A 24911-nucleotide genomic window follows, 5' to 3' on the forward strand; every position below is an offset into this window, starting at 1 on the left:
AAAAAAAAAATTATGTAAGTTATATGTCAATTAAGGCTGCTATAAGAAAAATATTTTTTTAATTGTCTAAGTATTTTAAATCAGGGATGATTTTAAAAAAGAAAAAGTCTGGCCAGTTGCAGGGGTGCACGCCTGCATTCCCAGCAGCTGGAGAGGCTGAAACAGGAGGATGGAGAGTTCAAAGCCAGCCTCAGCAGAAGAGAGGCTCTAAGCAATTCAGTGAGACCCTGTCTCTAAATAAAATATAAAATAGGGCTGGGGATGTAGCTCAAAGGTCAAGTGTCCCTTAGTTCAATCCCCGATATCGAAAAAAAAAAAAGAAGAAAAAGTCTGTCAAGATCCACCAAGTTTAGTTCTCACAGTGATGTTAGCATCAGCACCACACTCTTTCACATCAGTTGCCTCATATTCATGTTTGCTTCAGCTATGTAGATTAAATCCAGAATTAGTACATTATTGTAGCCAAACCTGAATATATTGCTATAGTTGTTACAGAGTCAGATGCTGTGCCTGCAGTTTCTCTCTAGTGAGATTCTCTATTGAACTGAAAACCTGCTGTGTTCTCTAAGCGGTCAAGTCAGAGGAATTAACTCATCTTTGGGAGTTCCATCTATCACTGAGAGTCCACATGTTCACCCAAGAAGAAAAAAGAGCTTAAGTCGTGTTCAAGATTTGATGGCTTTTCTTCCATGAGCTCCCAGGAAGTCTGTAGGCTGAGGACAAAAGTCTGTAGGCAGCACCCACTGTTTGTGTCTAAGTCTTAAGCACCAGCCCTTCCTTTGGAGTCTACTCAGGCATTACTCACTGGGGCACCATAGGCTCAGGAGTGGCTTCCCCTGATCATCATCATAGCTGTAAGGCAGTGAATCTGGCCGTCTTCCTCTTAAGTCCAGGGTTTATCACCTGCTCCGCTCTGCTGCCTACTAGAGAGTTATTCATCCTTGCTGTTTTATGTTGGCTCCCGCAGTGGTATATCCAGAGACTTCATAGAAACAGTTTTAAGTTGGGAATCCATATAACTAGACTTTGGAGTCAGACAGACTTGGGTACTTTACTTTGGATTTCAACATTGCCATTTGCTAGGCAACCTCCTTCATCATACATTACCTCAGTTCACTCATCTGCAGAATGAGATAATACTGTCTGCCTTGTAGGGTGGTTGTGAGAATTGAGTAATAAACATTAGCTTTCAGTGAGTTCTGTGTTTATGGTATGGGAGGAAGTCTATGGGAGAGGGAGAGGGTATACTGGTCCCTCAACTTAGTTTTAGTGTTCCACCTACCCCTTTGTTCTGTCTCCCATTCTCCATGATCCTTTGAGTGCTGAATAGAGAAAAAAGTTCCCTGGTCACCTAGGACATTTCTGAGAAGGAAGTGGCCCTTGACTATTGCTGTTTTGTGAATCACCTATTCTTCTCATTGGAAATTATAATGTGACCTTTGAACTATTGAGAATACCCACGCCTGGGCTGGGGATGTGGCTCAAGTGGTAGCGCGCTCGCCTGGCATGTGTGCAGCCTGGGTTCGATCCTCAGCACCACATACAAACAAAGATGTCGTGTCCACCAATAACTACAAAAAATATATATATATATTAAAAAAAATTCTCTCTCTCTCTTTAAAAAACAAAACAAAACAGAGAATACCCACGCCTGCCTAGCATCTGGCATTTTTGTGATCTCAGCATGATGAATGGCCTTCTTTAGAGTTGTCCTCAATAATGCTATGACTGCCCTTGAAGAAATGGGAGGCATGCCTTTCTAGAAGCTCTTGGGAGTAGGCATGCTCAGAAAGACCCATTCCAGGCTGGGATCTAGGGATCTGCTGGGTGATAACCTGCTCTGAGCAGCAGAAATAAGGCTTTAGAAGTCACTTTCCGGAGTGAAAGAATGACCACTGTTCTCTTTCTTACCCCTTCTTGGCTCTACCACACTTCCAGAGGGGCCTTGTTGACTGTACTGGCTCCAAGAAAACAGAAGCCCCACCTTGCCTGCTCCTCCATGGCTCTGCAGCCCGAAGGAGCCATAACATGCCCAGTCCGCCTTCCCATGGCCGTGCAAGCCCCAACATACCTCCTTCCCCTCAGGATCAGATGCCGTGGATTGCTAACTGAGGTGTGGCCGAGCCCCTCCCTCCCCAGCTGGGACTCATCTTTTTGAAATTATATGATGCAGAAAACTGCCTTTCCTTAGGGATCCAGCACTTTCCCACCTTCTGCGTTTTAATCTGTCTCTTGAAATCCTACTCCATGCATGATTTCTGAGTTTGGTGGGGTTTGTTCTTCTGTTTTCCTAACTTTGGAGTTCGGTCACTTTTTTCCCAGCATGCTTTAAGCACTGGCATTCCTTCTGGCCCTCAGGATGATGAATCCCCTTCCTGCCCATAAGTGGATGACTACCAGTTGGCAGTTCCCCTTCCTGGCTTTCAGGATATTATCCTAACACCTCAGGGTGATTCTAATCTCTCAGAAGGAATAATGCAATTTGGTGGCCATGTAGAGTTGAGTCTTAAAATCTTCACTTGGCTATTCTCAGCCTCAGAGCTGTCTCTTTTGTCCTTGTCTGGCTCCGACCTCCCCCACCCCAAAAAATACAGGCTTAAAGCCTGGAGACTGTCCTTTAGGAAGCCATGAAGGAAAAGTATGGCCTGGCCCCTCCACTGAAGGTTTGACTACTCAGATCTTTGGTGTGAGGCAATCTCTGTCCCCCAACACAGCCCACTCCTGGCACTCGTAGGACCAGAAAGAGTGGAATGGAACAGCCCTCTCTTACCATCCTCTATAGTTTTCAAGAGACTAAAAATCCTCACATGCATGTCTCTTCTGCGCTATTGCCTACATTTCAAGTCTCAAATTCATATTTTGCTTTTGTGATAAATTTGTTGCCCTGCTACTTATAAAAGATAATAAAAATCCTCAAGTGTCTTAAATCAAGTGTAGATGACTGTTGAAATGCTCACATAACAAAAATCTCCCCTTTGGGTTGTGACTCAGTGGTAGAGCACTTGCCTAGCATGCCTGAGGTACTGGGTTCAATCCCAGCACCACATAAAAATAAACAAAATAAAGGTATTGTGTCCAGCTACAACTAAAAATATATTTAAAAAAAAAAAATCTTTTTGGAAATGGCTCTTGGTCCAGCTTTTGCTTTTAGGTTGAAGTCTGGTTGATGCAGCGTGTTTCATGTGGCCAAACGTTGACAGCCATACTGAGCCATAGCTTTGTTTCAACCAAATTTTTCAAATAGAAAAGGAGGCCATTTTTTTTTTCTCTCCTTCCTGTCGTTTCCTTAATCTACAAGGAGGCCAGTTCTAGAGCTGGCTTAAGTTGTCTTGGCAGTCTTCTGTTTAACCCTTCCTGGAGAAACCTTTTCTGGCTCTGGTTGGGGGGCTGAGCCTTCCTGTCAGTAAGCTCTCTGGAAGTAAAGGCAATTCCAGGGCATCCAAAGCAGCCCCACCAGCTTCCGCCCATTTTTCTGATAAGTGCTGTGTTTCCATCCCTAGACAGGCAGTGTGCCATGGCAGTGGCCCAATCCTAACCCACAGGATGCAACTGAAGGAAATGTGTTGGTGATGGGCTTTCTCCAGGGCTCTCCAGCCTGTGAGGGCTGGCATCTGGATTACAGGGGGGAATGTACGCATGCAACCTTGGTTCTGTGACTTGATTGAGCTTGGGGGTTGCAGACAGGGCTCCCTCCCTCCACCCGCCTACCCACCCACACCCTCATGACTGTCAAACCAGCATCATTTATTCTGGAGATTGGAGTTATTTTGACAGAAGTAATCTAGAATTGCTGCTTTTTTGGTTACCTGAAGTGACTCACATCCATCTCAGAAAATCTTGTTTCAACTATCACTTTGATGCCCCCAAGAGGGTTTCCTGGGCATGCATACTGGTCTTTCTGAAACAGCAATGCTGTCTTGATAGTATTTGTTAAATAAATAAGTGAACTAACTATACTGTAATTCTGTGTTTTTTATTGTTGTCTTCTGGATTTTGTGTTTTGTCTTGACATATGGTCTCACTGTATTGCTCCAGTTGGTTTCCAACTCCTGGGCTTATGGAGTCCTTTTCTCAGCCTCCTTAGTGGTTGGGCTATAGGTATGTACCACCTCTTAGGAGCATTAGGCCCAATTGTTAGAAAAAAGATACAGGGAGAAGAGTAAAGAACTGGGTTTAAGTGCTAGGACTGTAGCTCAGTGGTAGAGCGCTTGCCTAGCACGTGTAAGGCGCTGGGTTTGATTCTTAGCACCATATAAAAATACATAAATTAAATAAAGGTATTATATCCATCTACAACTAAAATTTTTTTAAAATTGGGTTTAAAATATTTTTTAAGGATGGGATGTAGCTCAGTGGTAGAGCACTTGCCTAGCATGTACAAGGCCCTAGATTTTATCTCTAGAACCATAAAAAAGGAAAAAAAAATAAATAAAAAAGGTGCCACTCCCAGCCTTCTCTCTGTCTTGGGCCACTCTTTTATTGCAAATCTAACACCTTTGTTAGCGCCTCTTATGAAGTTTTCCATGTCTACACATTGAAACTAACTGGAGTTTAACAGGTTTGGAGCCTAGGCATTACTGCACTGCATCAAAAGGTTGCCACAAAACCCTGCCCTAGACTGAAGGAAAACTGACAATGGAGAGTGCCTCTGTGTGTGACAGTGTTTGCACATCTGCTGTGGGCCAGGTACTGACTATACTAGGCAGTATGCTGGACAGTTTGCGAGCACACACAGTAGAACAGGGTGTCATTCCTGTCTGAGTGGATGGAGGCAGAAGAAGGTTCCCTAGACTGAGGTCTGATGACTGCATAGGGTTTACTAGGCAACAGTGGGCAGGGAGCAAGCATTGCAAAGCCCTGGTGTGGAGAGGGGAGAAGAGGGCCCCAGGACTATGTGAAGATTCATTTAAGTAGATAGTTTGCTCATTAAGTGAGATAGCATTAGGGCTCTATAACTATGTGGCTGTCACATTGCTGAGATGATACAGTTTGGTTGGTATTAGTTTACCAGTATACCTCCCCATATCCCAAATTAGATTGCCCAGCTGAAATCCATCACATGCTGTCTCTGGCTCTGGTAGAGGCTTCTCTGTGTGCTGCTCAGAGTGCTTTCTCTGTGCTTAATATTCCCAAACCTGAAAAGAAAACATTATTGATTGGCAGAATCCAGATGTGAGAGGCTGCCAGTACTGTGATGAGTTTGTTACTGGAGTTTTGTGTGTGTGTTATGGGACTGGTTCTAGGGAGGGTCTACGAAATATTGCTGGCTGTAAATAAACCTGCTTCAGGATATGCTGAGTAAATCCTCCCAGCTCCAATGACAGCTCCTCTATCTTCATGAATTTATATTGTTTTTACTTCCTTCCTCTGTCCCAGTCAGCTTCATCGGTGACTGGGCTTTCGTGTTCTTTGCAGGGAGAACCAAATTCTAGGTTCTGTAATTCCTGAGAATACCAGGGCTCTGCTGTTGACCTACAGCCATAGCTGGTGTGTTCTCCCAAATGTCTGTCACAGTTAAACCAAACTGGCAAGTTCTACAGCCTGCTGTAGCCACCTCATGCTCTAGCTATTGGGACTTTGGTCTCAGGTGAAGGCTGGGGAGCAGCATGTGAACTAGAGTGGTTCTTTCCTCCTCCCTTGTCTTCTCACGTGGCTTCTGTTGGAAAGCTGTGGATTTGGGCTTTTGTTTTTCCTTTTGTCTTAATTGGACTTGAACTAGGGAGCTGAAGGGGATTTCTTCTAGGAGCTGCTTTCCTTTCATAGGGCGATGCTTTCTTTCATCTTTCCTATAGACTAGGAGAGTCCCTCTCAACCTTTTCTACCTGAGAGACTTGTGCTGTTGCCTTCTTGTCTCTGGGCTGTGGGTTCCATGCCTCCTGACTGACTCAGACAACTGTCTGGTAAATAGATCTCCAGGCTGAGTTTATTACTTCAACCAACTGGAAGCCAGAGGAACGGATCTGTACAAGTCAAGACAGGTGTCCCCTGTGAGTTTTGAAATGTGCTTTGTGGGAAGGAAAGAGGAACAGTGATTTCTCATTGTTTTTGCTTGTGTCTTCATTACTCCCCTTCCCCTTCCTGCCTCTTTAAGGGCATGGCAAGACTCTCCGAATGCAGGTATAATTGAATAATGTGACCCTTTTTTTCTGTCCCCTTAGCTCTGCCATTTAAAATACTACCTCATGCGTGTGTCCTATGACTAGCTTGTGATAGCTGTCGTGGGTACTTGAATAGTATCTGGCTTGACAGTTAGGAGGATGTTCCTCTGGGTCTTTGTTTTTACTGTGACAGTCTCCCTCCGCTTTCTACCCTTTCTTCCACTGTATGGAGGTCCTTGTGGAATCGTGTTGCTACTGTCAGAATAGTGCCTGTTTTCATTTAGTGAAACTTGCTTCAATGGATGGGCGTAAGTGGTCCTGAAAGCATCTTGGGATGTTTATCACCGTCTTCAGTGATTCCTACTTTCTGCCAAGACTTCCTCAGTGGTGTTTTAAATCTGGACCCATCTCCATTGAAGTACAGGTGATGCTGTGCCTCAGGTCTTATGCTCAGATATGGAGGGAACCTGATTTGTCAGAGTGGGCACCATAAGAGCCATAAGAACTTGGTTTGTTTTCTCAGAAGCAGCTCTATGCAATAATGTGCCCAGGGCTAAGCAAGCTCACACCCAGCTTTTTGGTCTCAGGGCAGAAGAATTACCTTCCAAAAACAGGACAGGGTGTGGCCAGCAGGAGGTAGATTCCCACTGTGGATTCTCCAGAACCTTCCAGGTTCCAAGGGTGCCTATAACACCAATGGGCTCCAGAAATCTTAGGAGATCTCCAAAGATCTTACATCCTAGGAGATCTTAGCGCCATGTTTCTGGCCCCTTCCTGAAGCCCACTGCCTCATATGGCTTTGAAGATATGCAGGCTCATTTATGCATTCGATTTATGGGATTAAGGCAGGAGAATCTTCTCACATTTGGAATAAGGTCCATGGTCCATTGGTCAGCACTTTGTTTGGAGTCACCAAAAGTTGGAGGCCCGTGGAACCAAGTTCCACTGAGGTAGGTCAGGTGAACCTGTGTTTTGGATGTAAAATACGAGTTCTAGCACCTTAGCTGGGTGCTCTCTGGCATACCCCATTCTTGGTCTAACAGAGTAGAAAGCAAGGACTAGATCAGTTCACAAATGGAAACCAACTGCCCAGTTTTTCTTTTCTTTCTTTTTTTTTTTTAAGCTTTTTAAAAAATATTTATAAGAGGAAAATACACAAATATACTTCCTGTCTGGTTTTTGCCCCATCATTTTCTTCCTCAGATATGACTAAAGAACCTCAGCTAAGCCAGCCAGGCATGTGTGAAATGCAGGATTCATTCCTCATCACCACACACACCTCCTCCCCTCCCATCTCAGGTCACAAAGGTCATAAGAAGCCATGGGGAGGCTCCTGAACTTTTACTGTACTTAGGGAGCCCTTTAAGTGACATTTGCATGTTTGGTGACCAGCTTCCTGTCACTCAGATGGACACTGGATTAGGATTTCAGTGACTATCAAGCCTCTTTCCTCAACTCTGCATATTTGTCCATGAAAGGAGAGTGGCAGGAAACAGGACCTTGGAAAACAGTGAGTTTGGGGCCCTTAGAGTTCACAGGTCAGTCCCCTGTATTGGCTGGGGGAGGTAGGATGTACCCAGATGATGTTTCCCACAATCAGCACCAAGAAGGCTGTCCCCTAGAGGAAAAATGTAAGAAAATTTTACAGTCCCACATTTTGTTACTGACCACTCTTTAATAATGGTTTCTTCAGTTACTTCTACAAAGGGATTGTTGTTGGTCCCCTGAGAGATTGGTGCTCTTTATAAAGCAGCTGATTTATGACTCCAACCTGAACTTGACATGGCAGTGCTCCAGGCCTGCCTCCCGCCTTCCTCTACCCTAGCCCTCTTTCCTCTTTGCCCACCTGATTGGCAGGGGGTGGGTGCCTAGAAGGTGGGTTGCTAAGCAGCCTGGCTTTAACATTGTGCCCTTGCAGTTTGGATGAATAGCTGCAGTGTTTAGAAGAGAGAGAGGATTTTGGTCTGTCTGTTAATCAGGAGGGACTTTTTTGGGGAAGGGGTTAAGCACTTGTAGTCTGGTCTTGGCACGTGGCCATAGCTTGGGCGGGAATTTGGTAACCCTCACGGTGCCTTCCCTTCTGAGATGCAGGGTGAATGGAGTCCAGAGCTCTGTGGCGGTTCCCATGTGAAGATCTTGTTGCAGAGTTGTCACTGTCTTATCTCCCCCCTCACCAAGGAAAGGAAAGGAAATGAGATCCAACAACATTCTGTGAACTCAGCTTTTTCTGTTTTGATCATTAACTTGTAGTGGCACTTGAGATCACTGACCTTACTGGTCAGTAGGAAACAGGTGTGTTCTTGCCATTTTATGTTCCTGCTGTGTCAGGAACTTGTAATATGGGGCTTAGATTGTCACCTTTGCCTTCTCATCCATTGATTTGTTTTAGATGAAGCATTTACTCTAGTGCAGTGAGGTAAGCAGTTTTCTGATAAGAAGCCTTTGTTGGGGGCTGGGGCTGTGGCTCAAGTGGTAGCGCGCTCGCCTGTCATGCGTGCGGCCCGGGTTCGATCCTCAGCACCACATACAAACAAAGATGTTGTATCCGCCGAGAACTAAAAAAATAAATAAATATTTAAAAAAAAAAAAAGAAGAAGCCTTTGTTGGACTGGGGTCGTGGCTCAGTTGGTAGAGCGGTTGCCTAGCATGTGTGAGGCACTGGGTTCTATTCTCAGCACCACATATAAGTAAATAAATTAAAAACAACAACTAAAAAATTTAAAAAATAAAAAGAAGCCTTTGTATTTAGGTTTCTACAGGATGAAATGGGAGTAACTGTCGACTTGCATTAAGTATTAAGGAAAGGGCTGGGGATGTGGCTCAAGTGGTAGCGCGCTCGCCTGGCATGCGTGTGGCCCGGGTTCAATCCTCAGCACCACATACAAACAATGATGTTGTGTCCGCCAAAAACTGAAAAATAAATATTAAAAAATTCTCTCTCTCTCTCTTTAAAAAAAAAAAAAAGTATTAAGGAAAAACTTTTCGTTAGAGAGAATATACAACCAAAGAATGCTGCCTGGAACTGGGACCTCATTTGGTCCCTTATTAAAGGCGTGCCGTACACATGCTCTGGGGTTCTGTGAGCTGCTCCTTTATCCTTACGTAAAGACTCCTTTTTTGACTTGAGCTAAACATGAAACTCGAAGAGTAACTAATCTCACGTCTCAATCTTGGGAGCGGGATATTATGAAGAAGTACCCCTTACTTCCTTTGTGCCAGCAGTCTCAGTAATATACTCTGCGGCACTGCCTAGGCTCTGGAGGAAGAGGCAGCCAGGATCTTGAGCTCTACTGCTTCAGGGTACAGGGGGCTTCCTGAGCCCAAGGGGCAGCAGGCATGGTTCAGGTCATACAGGTGGCCCAGGCAGGAATGCTGCTGTGTTGGCTCTCCTCAACATCAGTTGGAACTGCTCCTTGCTGGAAGCCATGGAAGAAGACTAACACGGCACTCTGGAGTATCCCAACTGATATAAGGAAGAAGGGGTAGGAGGCTCTGGGATCCCAGAAGCCCCCAAAGCACTGCTCCCCTTCATTTAGTGCCACTGCTGTAATTTTCCCTCTTCTCCTTCCCTAAAACAATCAGGCATTTCCTGAAGAGAGGGACTGGCTCAGGGGCCTGATCTTACCTCTGTGTGTTATTTCTCTTCTGCAGGATAACACAGAAGTAGAGAAGCGAGATCCCCAAGAACTAGTTGGTAAGTATGCAGGAGAGCTGTGGGCATACTTGTAACCCTTGCCCTGTGAGCAAACCAGCTTCTGGCTATGCCAGCCTCTGCTCCTTGGGGCTTTTCTCATCTATGAGCATCCTCCCTTCAGACTCCCTCTTAGGGCCTTTGGCATTTTCTAGAATGACTGAGACCCCCACCCCCAAAGCAGTTCTTCATTGAATAATATTCATGGTACATCTTATTGGGGTTTCCTAAATTGCTAATATATCAGGAGGGGGTTCCAGGTCCCCATCAGCTGGGAGCTTTGTTTCTTTCCCTTGTGCCCTGGGTCCTTTCTTTGCCTTTGTTCTCCTCCCCCTCCACTGGTGTTCACGTTGCTCACAGAGTCAGCATATGGCCTTTGCTGGAATTTTGCTTTGTCCCCAGGCAAGAACATGTCCTGAAACTCATGAGTTTGGGGCCCTTGGTGAGAGACAGAGCCGTTTCTGGAAATTTCGTACCGTCCACCTCCTTTGCCAATCCCAGCCTCTAATCCCATTAGAAAGTTTCTTAGCTCCTTTAATTTGGCCATGGACATTATTGGATCCAAAAGCCTTACCCAAGGGAATTTTCCAGTGAATCCAGGCCTCTCAGCAGTGTCAACCCTCCCTCTCTATGGCAGCTGTTACCTGCCTGTCCCAGTGATGTTTACAAAGCAGATTTTTTTCTTCTTCCCAGGGACACCTATAGAACCTGCCCTTGTACACCCATGTTGGCATTGAAGGCTCACTCCTTCTAGTCCCAAGTTTTCTTTTTTTTTTTTTTTTTAACATTTTTTTAGTTGTAGGTGGACATAATATCTTTATTTTTATTTATTTACTTTTATGTGGTGCTGAGGATCGAACCCAGGACCTCATGCGTATGAGGCAAGCGCTCTACCACTGAGCTACAACCCCAGCCCAATATTTATTGTTTTTTTTTTTTAGTTTTCGGCGGACACAGCATCTTTATTTTATTTGTATGTGGTGCTGAGTGATTGAACCCAGGGCCCCCTGCTTGCCAGATGAGCGCGCTACCGCTTGAGCCACATCCCCAGCCCTAGTCCCAAGTTTTCAGATCACACAGAGACTTGTCCAGAAAGTGCTCCTCCAGCCTCCCTTCCACTTGTTTTTTCTCTAAGTAGGATCCTTTTGCTGGGGGTGGGGAGGAGGAAGAGTTTATTTGGCAACTCTCAGTTTCAGGGGTCTGAGTCCATAGACAGCCGGCTCCATTCCTTGGGGCTTGAAGTGAGGCCGAACATCATGACAGAAGATAATGGCAGAGGGAAGTGGCTCACATGATGAGCAGGAAGCAGAGAGACTGTACTTGTCAGATACAAAAACATATCCCAAAGGCATGTCCCCACCTCCTTCAGCCACACCCTACCTGCCTTCAGTTACCACTCAGTTAATCCCCATCATGAATTAATTCACTGATAAGGTTAAGCCTTGTAAAACCCAGTCATTTCTCATTTAAACTTTCTTCCGTTGTTTCACACATAAGCTTTTGGAGGACACCTAATCTAAACCATAATGCTGTTCAGTGCCACCCCAGTTCTCAGCAGGATTCTGCTTTGATCCCTGGGCTCTCTAATGGGTGGAATTTGAATCCTCCAAATCCTGTAATGGCCCTGGGTTTTCCTAAGTCCTAGCTAGAGTTTGCTTAAAATTGAGAGACTTGCAACATCAGGGGCAGTAGTTTCCTTCTAGACCAGAAGAGGCAGAGTATGTCAGCTAGGGAGCCAAGGGCCTGTCCCTAGTGAGTAATCTGTAGGGCCAGGTGTGGCAAGAGCCTCAGCCTCTTCCTTCAGAACCCCACCTGATCTGTTTATTATTAAGAAGCTTCAAGGCTGGAGGTCAGAGAGCAGCCTGTCTGTGAGCCATCATGGCAGTGCCCTCCACTCACTAGCAGTGTCTGGCACATGACACAGTGTGTATGAGAGCTTAGCTCCCAACTTCTTTCACAGCCAACTGAGCACTGTTTCTCTCTGCCATGTTTGTTTATTTGTTTTGGTACTGGAAATTTAACCCAGGGGCACTTTACCACTGAGCTACATCCTAGATCCACCCCCCCTCAACTTTTTTGACCTTTTATTATGAGACAGGGTCCCCTAAGTTGCTTAAGGCTTAAGTTGCTGAAGCTGGCCTTGAACTTGTGATCTGGAATTACAGGTTTGTACTGCCTATACCCAACTCCATGCCACACTTTAAAAATAGTTTTGTTGAGCTGGATGCTGAGATTCACATCTGTAATCCCAGCAATTTGGCAGGCTGAGGCAGGAGGATTGCAAATTTGAGGCCAGCCTCAGAAACTTAACAAGACACTGTCTCAAAAAACTGGTCAGCTTAGGAGGCTGAGGCAGGAAGATCACAAGTTCAAAGCCAGCCTCAGCAATTTAGCAAGGCTCCAAGCAATTTAGTGAGACCCAATCTCAAAATAAAAAGGATTGGGTTCAATCCCTGCTACCAAAAAAGTAATGAACTGGGAATGTAGCTCAATAGTAAAGCACCTCTGGTTCAATCTCCAGTACCAAATACATAAATAATGAAAAAATAAAAATAGTTTGGTTGAACTGTGCAAGGTGGAAGAGACAGTATTTGAAGCTACTTGGGAGGCTGAGCAGGAGAGTCACAATCTGATGCAAGCTTGGACAACTTCAAGGCCAGCCTGGGCAACTTAACGAGACCCTTAGTAAGTTGGTGAGACCCTGTCTTAAATAAAAAATTTAAAGGCCTAGAACCAGTGGTAAATCACACCTGGATTCCATCACCAGTAACCCCCTCCGAAAAAAATAAAGGAGCTTTGTTGAGGTTTATTTTATAATTTTCAAAGTAAAATTCGCTGGTTTTAAGTGTGCCATTTGATGAATTTTGACAGCTGTGTATAGTTGTATTATCCCCTCCACCTTCACAAGACAGGATGTTTCCATCCCTCCAAAATGTTCCCTTATGCTCCACCACTATTTGCAGACCATTTCTTCCCCTGGCTTCAGGTGAGAAGTGATCCACTCTCTTTGGAAGTTCTGCCTATTTTAGAATTTCTTTTTTTTTTTTTTTTTTAAGAGAGATTTTTTAATATTTATTTTTTAGTTTTCGGCGGACACAACATCTTTCTTTGTATGTGGTGCTGAGGATCGAACCCGGGCCGCATGCATGCCAGGCGAGCGCGCTACTGCTTGAGCCACATCCCCAGCCCCCTAGAATTTCATATAAATCAGAATTTATTGATGTTTTGGGCTAGATCACTCCCTGTTAAGGGGGGCATCCTGTGCATTTAGGATATTTAGCACGGCATTAGTTTCTACCCACTAAATGCCAGGAGCATTCTCTCCTTCTTCCCCAAATGTGGTGGCAAAATGTTATCTCCAAAGGTGCAGAAGCACCCCCAGTTGAGAACTGCTAATACAAATAGATCGTAGTTTTCCTGACTGGCTTCCTTTACTTGTCTTGATGCTTCTGAGATTCATCCATGTCGTTGAGCATATCCATCGTTTACTTCTTTTTATTGCTAAGGAACATGCTTGTAAGGTATACTACAGTTGTTTGTGTATTCGTTCACCCACCGAGGACACAAATGCCGCACAGTTTTGAACTGTCTGACCACTTCTCATTAAGGAGTAGCTAGGTCAGCTCTTCACTGAGCATGCAAGCTTGGACAACTTTTAGTTTAATGGAGAGTAGATTCCATTCATGATGCCATGCTTGTCAAGCTCCTCTGTATGAACTTGGCTCCTGTACCTGAACTTAACTCCTCTAGATATCAGGACTTAACGTTGCTCACTGGATGTGGGAAACATTTTCAAACATGTAGACAGCCCTACCTTTAAAAAAGCAATCAAGAACGCTGAGAGTCCAATTCATAGGTGAGGTATCTCTAGTACTGTAACTCCTGACAGAGCTGTTCATACCCACCAGGGGCCCCACCATTGCTCCATAGGTGCCAGAAACAGAGGTACTGGAGTGACACCCCCAGTGAGTTCTCCATGCCAATCATGAACTGGAAATATCCCCCCCCCCACCTCCTGCTTGTAGCCCCCCACAACACCCTGCAGACATCCTCAGGTCTCCCAGTCTTGCTGCTCTACTTGCTCCCTGCCACTTCATAGGCCTACCTGGCAGCTATGGATACTGGGGATGTTTCCTGACATGGGCAGGCCCCAGGGGTGATGTGTGCTGATGCAGGCTCCTTAAATCCTAAGTTGCAGCTGCCCACCCAGACTGTCCCCAGAAGACCCAGGCAGCAGCCACACATGTGGTTGTTGTCCTGAGTGTCTGAGGACACACTGCTAAATGTATTTCCTGGGAAGATGGTTCAGAGTTCTGGCTGCTTGTAGCAAGATACACAGAGTTGATGTCATTTTTATTGGATTCATTCTGGAACTTAGGAAAGAGAATCACTGAAAAATTGCTTCTAAAATCCGTGGGATAACTTTTGTTTTCCCAAGTTTGTCCCTTTATTGTCAGTTACTTCCTAGTAATTCTTGTTTCTAGCCCAGAGCTCAGAGGGGTTTCCCTTTTGTCATGCTATCTACCATTTGCACCCTGGAGGTTGGTGGGGTTGCTATGGCAACAGTGTCACACCCTGTTTTTCTAAAAGACTTTCCTGGCAAATGCCAAAGGGCATTCTTTGTCTCCCTGTCACATGTACACATTGTCACATTGTGGCTCTAGTCTTGGGAAGAACTTAACCTTCCTTGTTTCTGTGCCCAGTGCCTGCCAAGGCCTCCTTGCTTTTGTTGATGATGTTCATGAAATCTGAGGACCAGCTCTTCCCAGCTGCTTCCACTCTCAACTGGCCTCTGCAGCTTTTTTGAGCTCATGTCTAGAACTTCTGCTCATCCCAGGGCTGAGAGGAAGGAGGAAGTCAGGATGAGGCTTGAATCCCAGCCAGAGCAGAGTGTTACCCTTGCTTGAGGAATCAGGAGGCAGAAGGAAGGTGCTGGGCGGAGAGAATCATGTAGTCCCCTTGTGGAAACTCAGGCCACAGCAAGACCTTTGATCTATGAGTCACCCAATCTCTGTCCTCTTGCCCCCCCTCAAAATAACAGGCCAGTACTCTGCCCTTGGAGTGTGTCCAGCAAAAATCCATTGATAACAGTAAAAATCAGCATGTGTAGTCATGTTATAAGAGTTCCCTGGCCAGGCATGGTGGTTCGAACCTATAATCTCGCTACTTAGGAGGTTGAAGTAAGAAGATCTCATTTCAAGGCCAGCCTGGACAACTTAATGAAACCCTGTATTAAAATAAAATTCAAGCCAGGTGCAGTGGTACTTCTATAATCCTAGTGGTTCAGGAGACTGAGTCAGGAGGATTGCAAGTTCAGAGCCAGCCTTGGCAACTTAGGCCCTAAATAATTCAGTGAGACTCTCTCTCTAAACAAAATATATAAAAAGGGGTGAGTATGTTGTTCAGTGGTAAAGTGCCCCTGGGTTCAATCCCTGGTACCAAATTCAGAAAAAGCTAGGGATGTGGCTCAGTGGTAGAGCACCTGCCTATTACGTGTGAAACCCTGGGGTCAATCTCTAGATCAGTACCTTAAAAAAAAAAAAAAAAGCAGTAATGCTCTGGGCTTGACCCCCAGCCTTAAGGTGTTTGTAGTGTGAGCAGGCTGGAATCCCAACAGCTAGACTGACAAGTCTGGAGGGTTTGTCTCTAGTCTAAGTAGTACAGGTGGCAGGCTCGTAGTCCCAGCTACTTAGGAAGCTGAGGTCGCCTGAATCCAGAAGCTCAAGGCTTCTACAACATAGGCCTTCTACAACAAGGCCTCCACAACATAGTGAGAGCTTGTCTTTTTTAAAAATAATAATAATAATAACCAGACATGATGTTGCATGCCTGTAATCCCAGCAGCTCTGGAGGCTGAGGCAGGAGGATTGCAAGTTCAAAACCAGCCTTAGCAACTTAGCAAGGCCTTAAGTAACTCATTGAGACCCTGTCTCTAAATAAAAAATACAAAATAGTGCTGGGGATGTGGTTCAGTGGTTAAGTGCCTCTGGATTCACTCCCGATACAAAAATAATATTATCCTAGCCTTGGGAGAGGAGACCCAGAAGGCTGTTCTAGGCCAGTCTCCACAGTCCAGGAGACCACTTGTTCCCCCTAGAATTACAGGGGTGCAAAGCTAACCCATTTCTTAGAGCAGCTAAGTGGTCTAAGAAATAGGTTAGTTTTGCACCCCTGTAATTCTAGCTTTTCAGGAGGCTGAGACAGGAGGATTGCATGTTCTAGGTCAGCCTCAGCAACTTAGAGAGACACTATCTCAAAAATTAAAAAAGGACTGGGGACGGTGTTCCGTGCGAAAGTAGTTCTGGGTTCAATCTCCAGTACCACAAAAGGAAGAAATAAAGAAATGAGTTAGCCGGAGGACCTGGCACACACAGTAGGTCCTCAGAAAGTATTTGTTGGATGTTATTGGTGGTAGCTTGTTCATTCTTTCCCTTCCTCCTGCCCGCCCTGTTCTGCCTGCTATTTGCTCATTGTATGGTCCTTTTCATGAAGGAATGTTTTAAAGAGCACAGGCAGAATTTTACAACAAACAGTGCATTGTTTGAGTGATCCAGAGCAGGACTGTGGTCACCAGAGTGGCCAGAGGCTACAAGGAAGGGAGTGAGAAGAGAGGGCGAGGCTTGAGTGGGAGGCTTGGGTGGGCAGCAGCAAATCTCTGAGGGAGTCGTCCCTTGGGGGTTGTGGTTCTTAATGTCAGAATCAGGCCTTTTGTTCTCAAAAATGAGTTGGGCCAAGAAAAAGACCATAAGCCAATTATCAACAGGTAATTTTTAAAAAGTGTCCTTATGCATAAACAGTTTTAGACTCTTAGAACCCAAAATCTCAGGAACCCTGAATACAGTTTCTCCCTAGGCAGGTCAGCCCAAGACAAGAAGGCTGTTACTGAGCAACTCTGATTTCTAGAGTTCTAGTAGAGGTGTTTTAGAGACTACGCAGTGGGAGGCTGGAGCCAATGCACAGTGAGTTGACTTGCATGTTCCTCCCAACCATGTGTTCACTAACTTCACATTGGTAGCCTGAAATTGGCCACAGAAAGGAAATTTACACCATGGGAATTAGCAAATGCTAAGGATCCCTCTCCTCCAGCTGGTTGTTAAACATTTCCCAGCACAGCACTGGGCATATTCTTTTCTTAAAATTTAACCAGGGGCTGGGACTGTGGCTCAGTGGTAATGCACTTGCCTTGCATGTGTGAGGCACTGGGTTCGATTCTCAGTACCACATATAAATAAAATAAAGATCTATCGACAACTAAGGGAAAAAATATTTTTAAAAAAGTTAACCAGTGGGGGCTGGGGTTGTGACTCAGTGGTAGAGCACTTGCCTCACACGTGTGAGGCACAGGGTTCGATCCCAGAACCACATATAAATAAATGAATAAAATAAAGGTCCATCAACGACTGAAAAAAAAAATTTATTTTTTTTTTTTAACGTTAACCAGTGAGGGGCTGGGGTTAGGCACTGGGTTTGATCCTCAGCACCACATGGGGGAAAAAATATATGGTTTTGTGTCCATCCATAACTAAAATATTAAAAAAAAAAAAAAGTTAACCAGTGGGAACCAGGCCCTGTAGTGTACACCTGTAATCTGTCTTAGGAGGCTGAGGTAGGAGGATCACAAGTTCAAGGCCAGCCTGAGCAGTTTAGTGAGACCCTGTCTCAAAAAAAGGAGGATGGGGTGGCTGGGGATATAGCTCAGTGATAGGAGCACTTGCTTAGCAAGCTTGAAGGCCTAGATTTAATCCCCAGTACTACTCCACAAAAAAGAGAAAAAGTTAACCACTAGGACTTGGTAATACATGTTTTTCATCTAGACCTTCTACCTAAATTTCTCTTCTCCCAGGTTGACATGTGTCTGGCTCCTGATCAGCTCAGGTGACAGCAGAATACCCTATTTTATTGTTTGTTTCTTTTATTTCTCCCCACCTCCCCAGTATTGGGTGTGAACCCAGGAGAGCTCTACCACTAAGCTAAATCCCTAACCCTTTTTATATTTTATTTTGAGACAGTGTCTCACTGAGTTACTGAAGCTGGCCTCAAATTTGCATTCTTCCTACCTCAGCCTCTGGAGTCACTGGGATTATAGGCATATGCTACCCTACCCAGCTGTTTTACCATTTTCACAGCATTTATCCCTTCCTGAAAACATAAAAACGCAGCATATAAAATGTTATCTCTGTCCCCTGTCCTAATACCCTCACCTATAGAATCTTTCCCTCTAATTTCTCAACAGCCTCCTTTTCCGAAAGGGTCCGGAACATGTCGCCTGATGAAATCAAGATCCCACCAGAACCCCCTGGCAGGTGTTCTAATCATTTACAAGTAAGCACAGGGCGTGGCTGCTGAGGCCAATATGGATGAAGTGGTATGGGTTAGTTACCTGGTGGGGCCATAGCAGGGAAAAGGGACCAAGGTCCTGGGTTCAATTTCCAGCACCACAAAAAATAAATAAATGAATAAATAGGCTGCCACATGATCAGGAGCTACAGTCCTGGTTATCTCTAGCTAGCCAGATCTCAGGAATTGGCACCTGATATCATACTAGACTACCTTCAGCAAGGCCTATGTCCCCGCAGGAAAAAACATGCACATTTCCCTGCACGCAGTTGACCCAGTGGCAAAAAGCTGTGTTGACAAAATAAGGACATATCAGACTGTAAAGTAAATTATGCTAATGTGAAAACAGCATTTATACTTTTTATTTTCCTGCGGTACTGGAAATGGAACCTAGGGCCTCACACATCAACCACTGGCACATCTAGCACTCTACCACTGAGCTACACCTTCAGCCAAAAGTACAGCCTTTATATGGCATAACATTCCTGTCCTCATTCCTAAATTCAGATTTCAGCCATTTATTGCCTACCTTTGGCTTTGAAATCCTTAGTGGTGGGAACTGTTCATGCAGTTGCTCCTTGGCTGGCAAGACTTCTGGATTTCAGACTATACTGTGGCTTCTCTTTGTCCCTCTGCTGTGAGTGGGACCTTGTAACTAATAATAGGACAGATGCCCAAGGCTGTGCAATTGTGGCCCTGGTTCACCTGCTTTGCCTTTGATCCTGCAGCTTCTGCTCAGTGCCTCTGGCTACTTAGCAAGCCCCTGGCACCACCCAAACGGATGGATGACTAATGGGAGTGGGGTTGAAGAATGCAGCAGACCAGGGGAGGGCTAGAGTCAGGGCTGGGGTACAGTGCAGCTTGTCTTCCTTTCACGAAAGTCTCCTCCCTTTGCTGAGTTGTCTGTTTCCCAGCACCCTCAGGATCAAGTCATCCTCCATGGCAGAAAATGGGCTCTAGCCTGTAAGGACAATTCCAAAGACCTGCCAGACAGAGCCAGATAGCCATTCAGCCCTCAAATTCAAAATGTTCCTCCTCATTCAATCCTCCCTTGGGTAGAAACCATGGCATTTGAGCAAATGGTTTAGTTCACCTGAGGTAGCAGAACCCATTTGATTGATGGGCCTGGAAACCCAACCAAGTCAGCTATATGATAAGTTCACCGAAAGCTGCCCAGCCTTCTATGTAAGGCCTCCTTCCACTGCCCTTGATGAGAACCCATTGAGGAAAGCAGCTTGTCACTCTCAGCTTCTCTCTTCCCTGGTAGTTAAATGGATTACCAATCTTTCAGTGCTTCTTCAGGTCCATCTCGGCAGAAAAATTTGCCTTCTGACCATGCGAGTAGGCCACCTTTCCTGACATGTCCATCCTAAGGAGTATCACTTGGGACCTCCAGCCCTTCCCCCACCTCCTCTTGCAGGGGAAGGGTGCCCAAATGTTTTCCTTCTGGAGAATCTGTATATTTAACTGCCAAATGAGGGGATGCTGCAGTTTGATCTTGAATTAGATCTTACCCACCTTCCTAGATAAGAACACACTTTCAAAGAACTCTTCATTGGCACTGGGCAGCACTGATACCATATGCCATAGGGGCCAGGCAGGACCCCCATCCTGAGGATAGCATATTACTGGCCCAGTAGGTTAGCCTGGATCCCAGCCAGGTAGTTCTCCTGTGTCCCATTGAGAGTAGGTCAGGGATCTGTGTGAGCATTTTGGTCAAAATGACATGCGCTCTTAACCCTTGATTGTGACCCTTGACAAACTGGCATGACCCAGCCACTTGTGAGTGCCTCACATAAGACTTGCTAAGGCTGAGGGTTTAGTTCAGTGGGAATATGCTTGCCTAGCATGCACAATCCCCAGCATTGAAAAAGAAAGAAAATTCTAGGAAGTTTGTGAGACCACTCCAAGACATTCTACTCCTGCCTTAAAAAGGTCACAGGTCTATTGGTTGCAATTCACAGTTTTGCTGAGGACTTAACCTTCTGTTGGAATTTTAAACCAACCAGGCATGGTGGTACATTTCTATAATCACAGCAGTTTGGGAAGTGAGGCAGGAGGGTTACAAGTTCCCAGCCTTGGTAACTTAGTGAGATCTTGTCTCAAAATAAAAATTAAAAAGGGCTGAGATATGGCTCAGTGATAGTGTCCCCGGATTCAACCCCTAATACCAAACATAAATCATGTAAAAACAGTTAACACCTTAAACTCTTCTTATAGTGATTTGAGAGCTGATAACCAGTCAGGAGTTTGTTTCTTTTCTTCTCTGTTCCTTCTCCACCTTGATCTTTACTCCTCACTGTACTGGCCATCCAGAGAAGGTTGGGAGAAATCAGCAATGAAAACAGACCCATCTTGGTTTATCTTGCCTGTGGGTAGCTCTGCTCTTTAAAGGCTGGGTGGAAAAGGAGAATATGGCTGGAGTTGGGCTTCCTGGGGCTCTTGTGTTTATGCCACAGACTGGATTGTGGGTGGGTGGTCTTCTGTCATATGTCCTTCTGTTCCTGTTCATAGGACAAGATCCAGAAGCTTTATGAGCGAAAGATAAAGGAGGGAATGGATATGAATTACATCATCCAAAGGAAGAAAGAATTTCGGAACCCTAGGTGAGTTTCCCATGAGCTTGCAGGTAAGTTGAGTCACTGGTGTTGGATGGGGGAACCAGGAATGCGCCTAGGAAGGGCTAAGGAGAGGCAGCCTTGATCCCTCTTGAGCAGAAAGGGCCATCTCCCAGATTCTCCTTATTCTAAGTGCCTGTGACACATAGCCAGCTGTCTAAACCAGGTGGAACTTTACCAGTTAGATCCAAACTAAGCATAGAAACCAGTCTACAGAATAGCAGCCAAGAGTCCTGGGCTGATGCAGGGAGACCTGGCTGGTTTCTTGTCACTCCTCTGCTCCTACAGCACATAACTTCTCAAGGCTTTGGTTTCCTCATCTGTTCAATAAGGGAGTTACTCTTCTTCCAACTCTAAAAAGTTGGTTTTGCATGCAGATGAGAGGTTTTAGGGACAGGTATATCTAGGTCTTAGTCCATCTAGTGTTCTGGCTAGTGACAAACCCAGGAAGAAGGTGGTGTGTGACAGTGGGACCTGTTCTGGCCCCTGCATGGGCCTGAGTGTGGTGGACTCAACCCAGCCATGCAGACTGAAGGTTAGAGACATCTGGATTAGACACAGCATAGCTGACATCTCACTCCTGGTGCTTGCCCCAGCTACATTTCCATCTCCCAGAGAAGGTAGAAAGCCAGAGCCAGGAGGTCAGGCCCCCCATTAGGAAGCTTGCTTAGAACAATATAACTGGCCTTAAGAGTTTCCGCTCTTATCTTAGCCCCAGGGACTAGTGGGTTTCATTGCCCTGTAGACCTGGACCAGTGCCTGCTCACTGATGAGGCTGTTTTCTTTTCAGCATCTATGAGAAACTGATCCAGTTCTGTGCCATTGATGAGCTGGGCACCAACTACCCAAAGGTACGTCCTACACTCTGCAGCTTGAGGGTGAAGAGGGTTCCCAGGACTCTGTGTTTGCTCCACTGTATTTGACCTAGAGCCACAGAAAGGTCCATGTAGCAGCACTACGGGTTGAAGAGGACAGGCCCCATCTCTGTTGTTTTTGAGTTTCTATTCTGAAATAGTTTAACAAAGAAATGCCAACAACAGACCTGGTCTCTAACCACTTAGAACCCAAGTATATGCTTGTTGTTCCTATCGGCCAGCTGGTGGTGGTGTTACTGAGCCAAGAACTTTGCCACTCCCATGTTCTTTTCTGAGCTTTTTCTGGCTACCCATGACTGGGAATCATGCCAGCTCCTGTGCTGTCAAGAGGACAGGGGGCTCCAGGCCAAAAAGGTCCATGGAAAGACTCTTCAAATCATTGTTACCTGGTGGTCTCTGCTGATTGCAGCTTGATCTTTTCTTTTTCAGGATATGTTTGACCCCCATGGCTGGTCTGAGGATTCCTATTATGAGGCATTAGGTAACCTGCTTTCCATCTACCCACCACTCGTCCATCTACCCATCTGTTCAGCCATTCAGCCATCCAGTCAACCATCCAGGATCCAGGCCACACATATTTCAGGGTCTCCTCTATGTCAGGCCACATCCAAGGGGCTGTTGATTCAATCTTGAATAAGACAGACCCCATCTGTAACTTACAAAACTTAAATATAAGTCAGGCATGGGGGCATATACCTGTTAATTCCAGCTACTTGAGAGACTGAGGCAGAAGGACCAAAAGTTCAAGACAGGTCTGGGCAACTTAGCACGACCCTCTCAAAACTTTTAAATATATTTTTTAAAAGTGCTGGAGACATAGTTCAGAAGTAGAGCAATTCCCTAGCATATGTGAGGTCTTTGGTTTCCAGTACCCCACATGCGTGCACGCACATGCACGCATGCGCACACACACACACAAAGACTTAAATATAGCAAGGAAGATAGTGAAACCAGTAATTCCAACACTGATGGGTATTAAGATGAGGAGAGAGTGTTGGGTGTAGTGGCACACACCTGTAGTCCCAGCAACTCATCAGGCTCAAGACAGAGTATCACAACTTCAAGGCCAGCATGGACAACTCAACAATACCCTATCTCAAAAAATTAGGACTGGGAGTGTAGTTCAGTGGTAGAGTGCCCCTGGATTCAATCCCCAGTACGGGGGGCCAGGAGGACCCAAGGGGGTTTGGGGAGGGTTTGGTAATCAGGGTCACCTCACCTGGCTAAAGGATTAGGAAGACCCTGCCAAGGAAGCCATGTTGCAGCTAAGGTTTGGAGAGGTGTAGGAGCCAGGCAGATGCGGGCAGAATGCTCCAGGCAGGCTGGGGAATTGTATTCTAAGGCCAGGGGGATTTCAAAGGGTAGCCTTCAAGCTACAGGTCTTAAGCCAACAGCCCATGGTCCAGTTCCTGGCCTATACATATATTTTGTTTTCCCCACACAAATTTTTTCTTTTATTAATTTGAATTAGTTGCCAACATTTTGTATAAAATTCCATAATTGCAGCTTTTCTTTGTCAGTAGGAAGATAGTCCCCACATTCCCAAACCCAACAGTCCCTGGAGCTCAGGAGTAACTAACCCTTCCCAACATGATATGCAGCCTCCAGGCCCTTGTTTTGAGGCCCCTGCTCTAAATTGACTAAGGGCTGGCATTTCATTTCACCTAATGCAAAAGAATTCTAAGCCCACAAAGGCCTTAAAATCATCAAAAAGAATACAGTGCCCCGAGCAGTGAGGGGATTAGGCTCCACAGGCCAAAGCTGCTCATAGGGTTCCTTGTAACACCATCTTGTCTCTTCTAGCCAAGGCCCAGAAGATTGAAATGGACAAATTGGAAAAGGCCAAAAAGGAGCGAACCAAAGTAAGTGGTTACAGACCTGCAGGATCAGAAAGGCAAGCATTGGGTATGCGGGTCCTGATGGATAAGCCGAGAGTCCCCATCTCCCACACCCACCCTTTTCCGCACTTGTCACCTGCTGAGGCTCTGAGGAGCCTAGGCCTGCCCTTCTGCACCAAGCAGGCTGTGGCCCAGCCTCTGACGTGGCTTTTAGAAGCCTCCCACTGTTCCATTCTTGATGTCTTGTAGTTCAGATATTACGCTCTCCCTTACCTTCCCTCTCCCACTCACAACTTCAAAGCTCAGGTAGCTTGTCTCTTGTGGGTCATTGGGTCATCAGTGCCCTCCCTGACCTGGATGGAGGGAAGTATTTCCTTCTGAGAGTGTAGACACCCCGGCCTGCTCCAGCCATTGTATTTCTTGCCCTGCAAAACTGACCTCAGCAGCCTGCTTGGGTGCTTCCTTGTAAGTCCCATGTCTGACAGCCAGGTGAACCCTCATTTTAGAACCCTGAGTACCACTTCTTCCCAGTAGTGTGGTGTGGGTTCTTCATAAGCATCAATTTAGCTCTGAGACTAAAGCATCATCCTTTGGATACTGTGCCTTTATAACCAGAGTCTCCAAGAGAGAAAGCTGGGCATCAGACACTGGCTCCTCCCACCTCTGGTTAGACCTGGTCAGCCTCACGGCAGCTGCGACCCCCAGGATACTCCCCTCACCCCCAAGCAGAGGGGCTGCAGGGCCTGGACGCACTGGTGGCCCTCTCAAGGCCCTGGCTGGTGGGAGCTGGTGTGAGGGGATAATCTGGTTTCTCATTCTTAACCCTTGATTGAATCTCCCTTCTCTCTCTTTCCCTCTCCCTTCCAAACCCCAGGCTTATTGCAGGGACGTGTCTGCAGCGCCTGGGGACCGGAGCTGTCCTTCCCCTGTGCGGGCGGGCACCGCCTCCTGGGTGTGAGGAGGAGGGGCCTGGCCAACCGGTTCTGGGCATGTGAGGTGGGGTGGTGGGCAGGGGTGCCGGGCATGCGCAATCCTGTGATGCCGGGAGGGACTGCTGTCTGCTGGGAAAGCTCTTTGAAGAGTGGTGAAAGTCCCTTCGGGCTGTTTCCAGGCACCTCTCCCTCCCCAGATGCTCATAGCTGAGGTGACTTTCAATGCCTCTTTGTGTACTGCCAAATTCCTGTCCCCCTGGAGCAGACGGATGGCACAGGAAGTAGGCACATAGCTCTGCATTGGCCTTATCCTCCTCTCTCCCCCCTCCAGATTGAGTTTGTGACGGGCACCAAGAAAGGCACCACCACCAATGCCACAGCTACCACCACAACCACTGCCAGCACAGCCGTTGCAGGTAGGATGGCTTGGCCCAGCTCTGCCCGGACTGGCCACACCAGTCTAGCAAGGGTTTCCTGGGCTCGTCTAGGGCACCTGCTGGCCACCTGGGGCTTCTTGGACCA

The 24911-nt window shown here is 46.1% G+C and overlaps 1 protein-coding gene and 1 non-coding gene across 4 annotated transcripts in view; one reads left to right on the forward strand and one right to left on the reverse strand.

The window, feature by feature from the left end:
- Window positions 1-24911, forward strand: part of Sap30bp (SAP30 binding protein) — a 45551-nt gene that overhangs the window by 14496 nt on the left and 6144 nt on the right. For all 3 annotated transcript variants that reach the window (XR_011705110.1, XM_027955699.3, XM_027955700.3), the window contains 7 exons: window positions 9750-9792; window positions 18023-18111; window positions 20641-20732; window positions 21535-21595; window positions 22049-22100; window positions 23423-23481; window positions 24721-24805. Coding sequence is in view for 2 of the 3 variants with exons in the window: in XM_027955699.3 (XP_027811500.1) it covers window positions 9750-9792; window positions 18023-18111; window positions 20641-20732; window positions 21535-21595; window positions 22049-22100; window positions 23423-23481; window positions 24721-24805 (481 nt within the window). In the remaining variant the exon portion in view is untranslated. The remainder of the gene's footprint in view (window positions 1-9749; window positions 9793-18022; window positions 18112-20640; window positions 20733-21534; window positions 21596-22048; window positions 22101-23422; window positions 23482-24720; window positions 24806-24911) is intronic.
- On the reverse strand, window positions 10629-10701 carry Trnam-cau (transfer RNA methionine (anticodon CAU)). Its single transcript has one exon. It is a non-coding gene; the product is annotated as a tRNA-Met (tRNA).

The sequence above is a fragment of the Marmota flaviventris genome, chromosome 17, assembly GCF_047511675.1.
Source record: "Marmota flaviventris isolate mMarFla1 chromosome 17, mMarFla1.hap1, whole genome shotgun sequence".
NCBI lineage: Eukaryota > Metazoa > Chordata > Mammalia > Rodentia > Sciuridae > Marmota > Marmota flaviventris.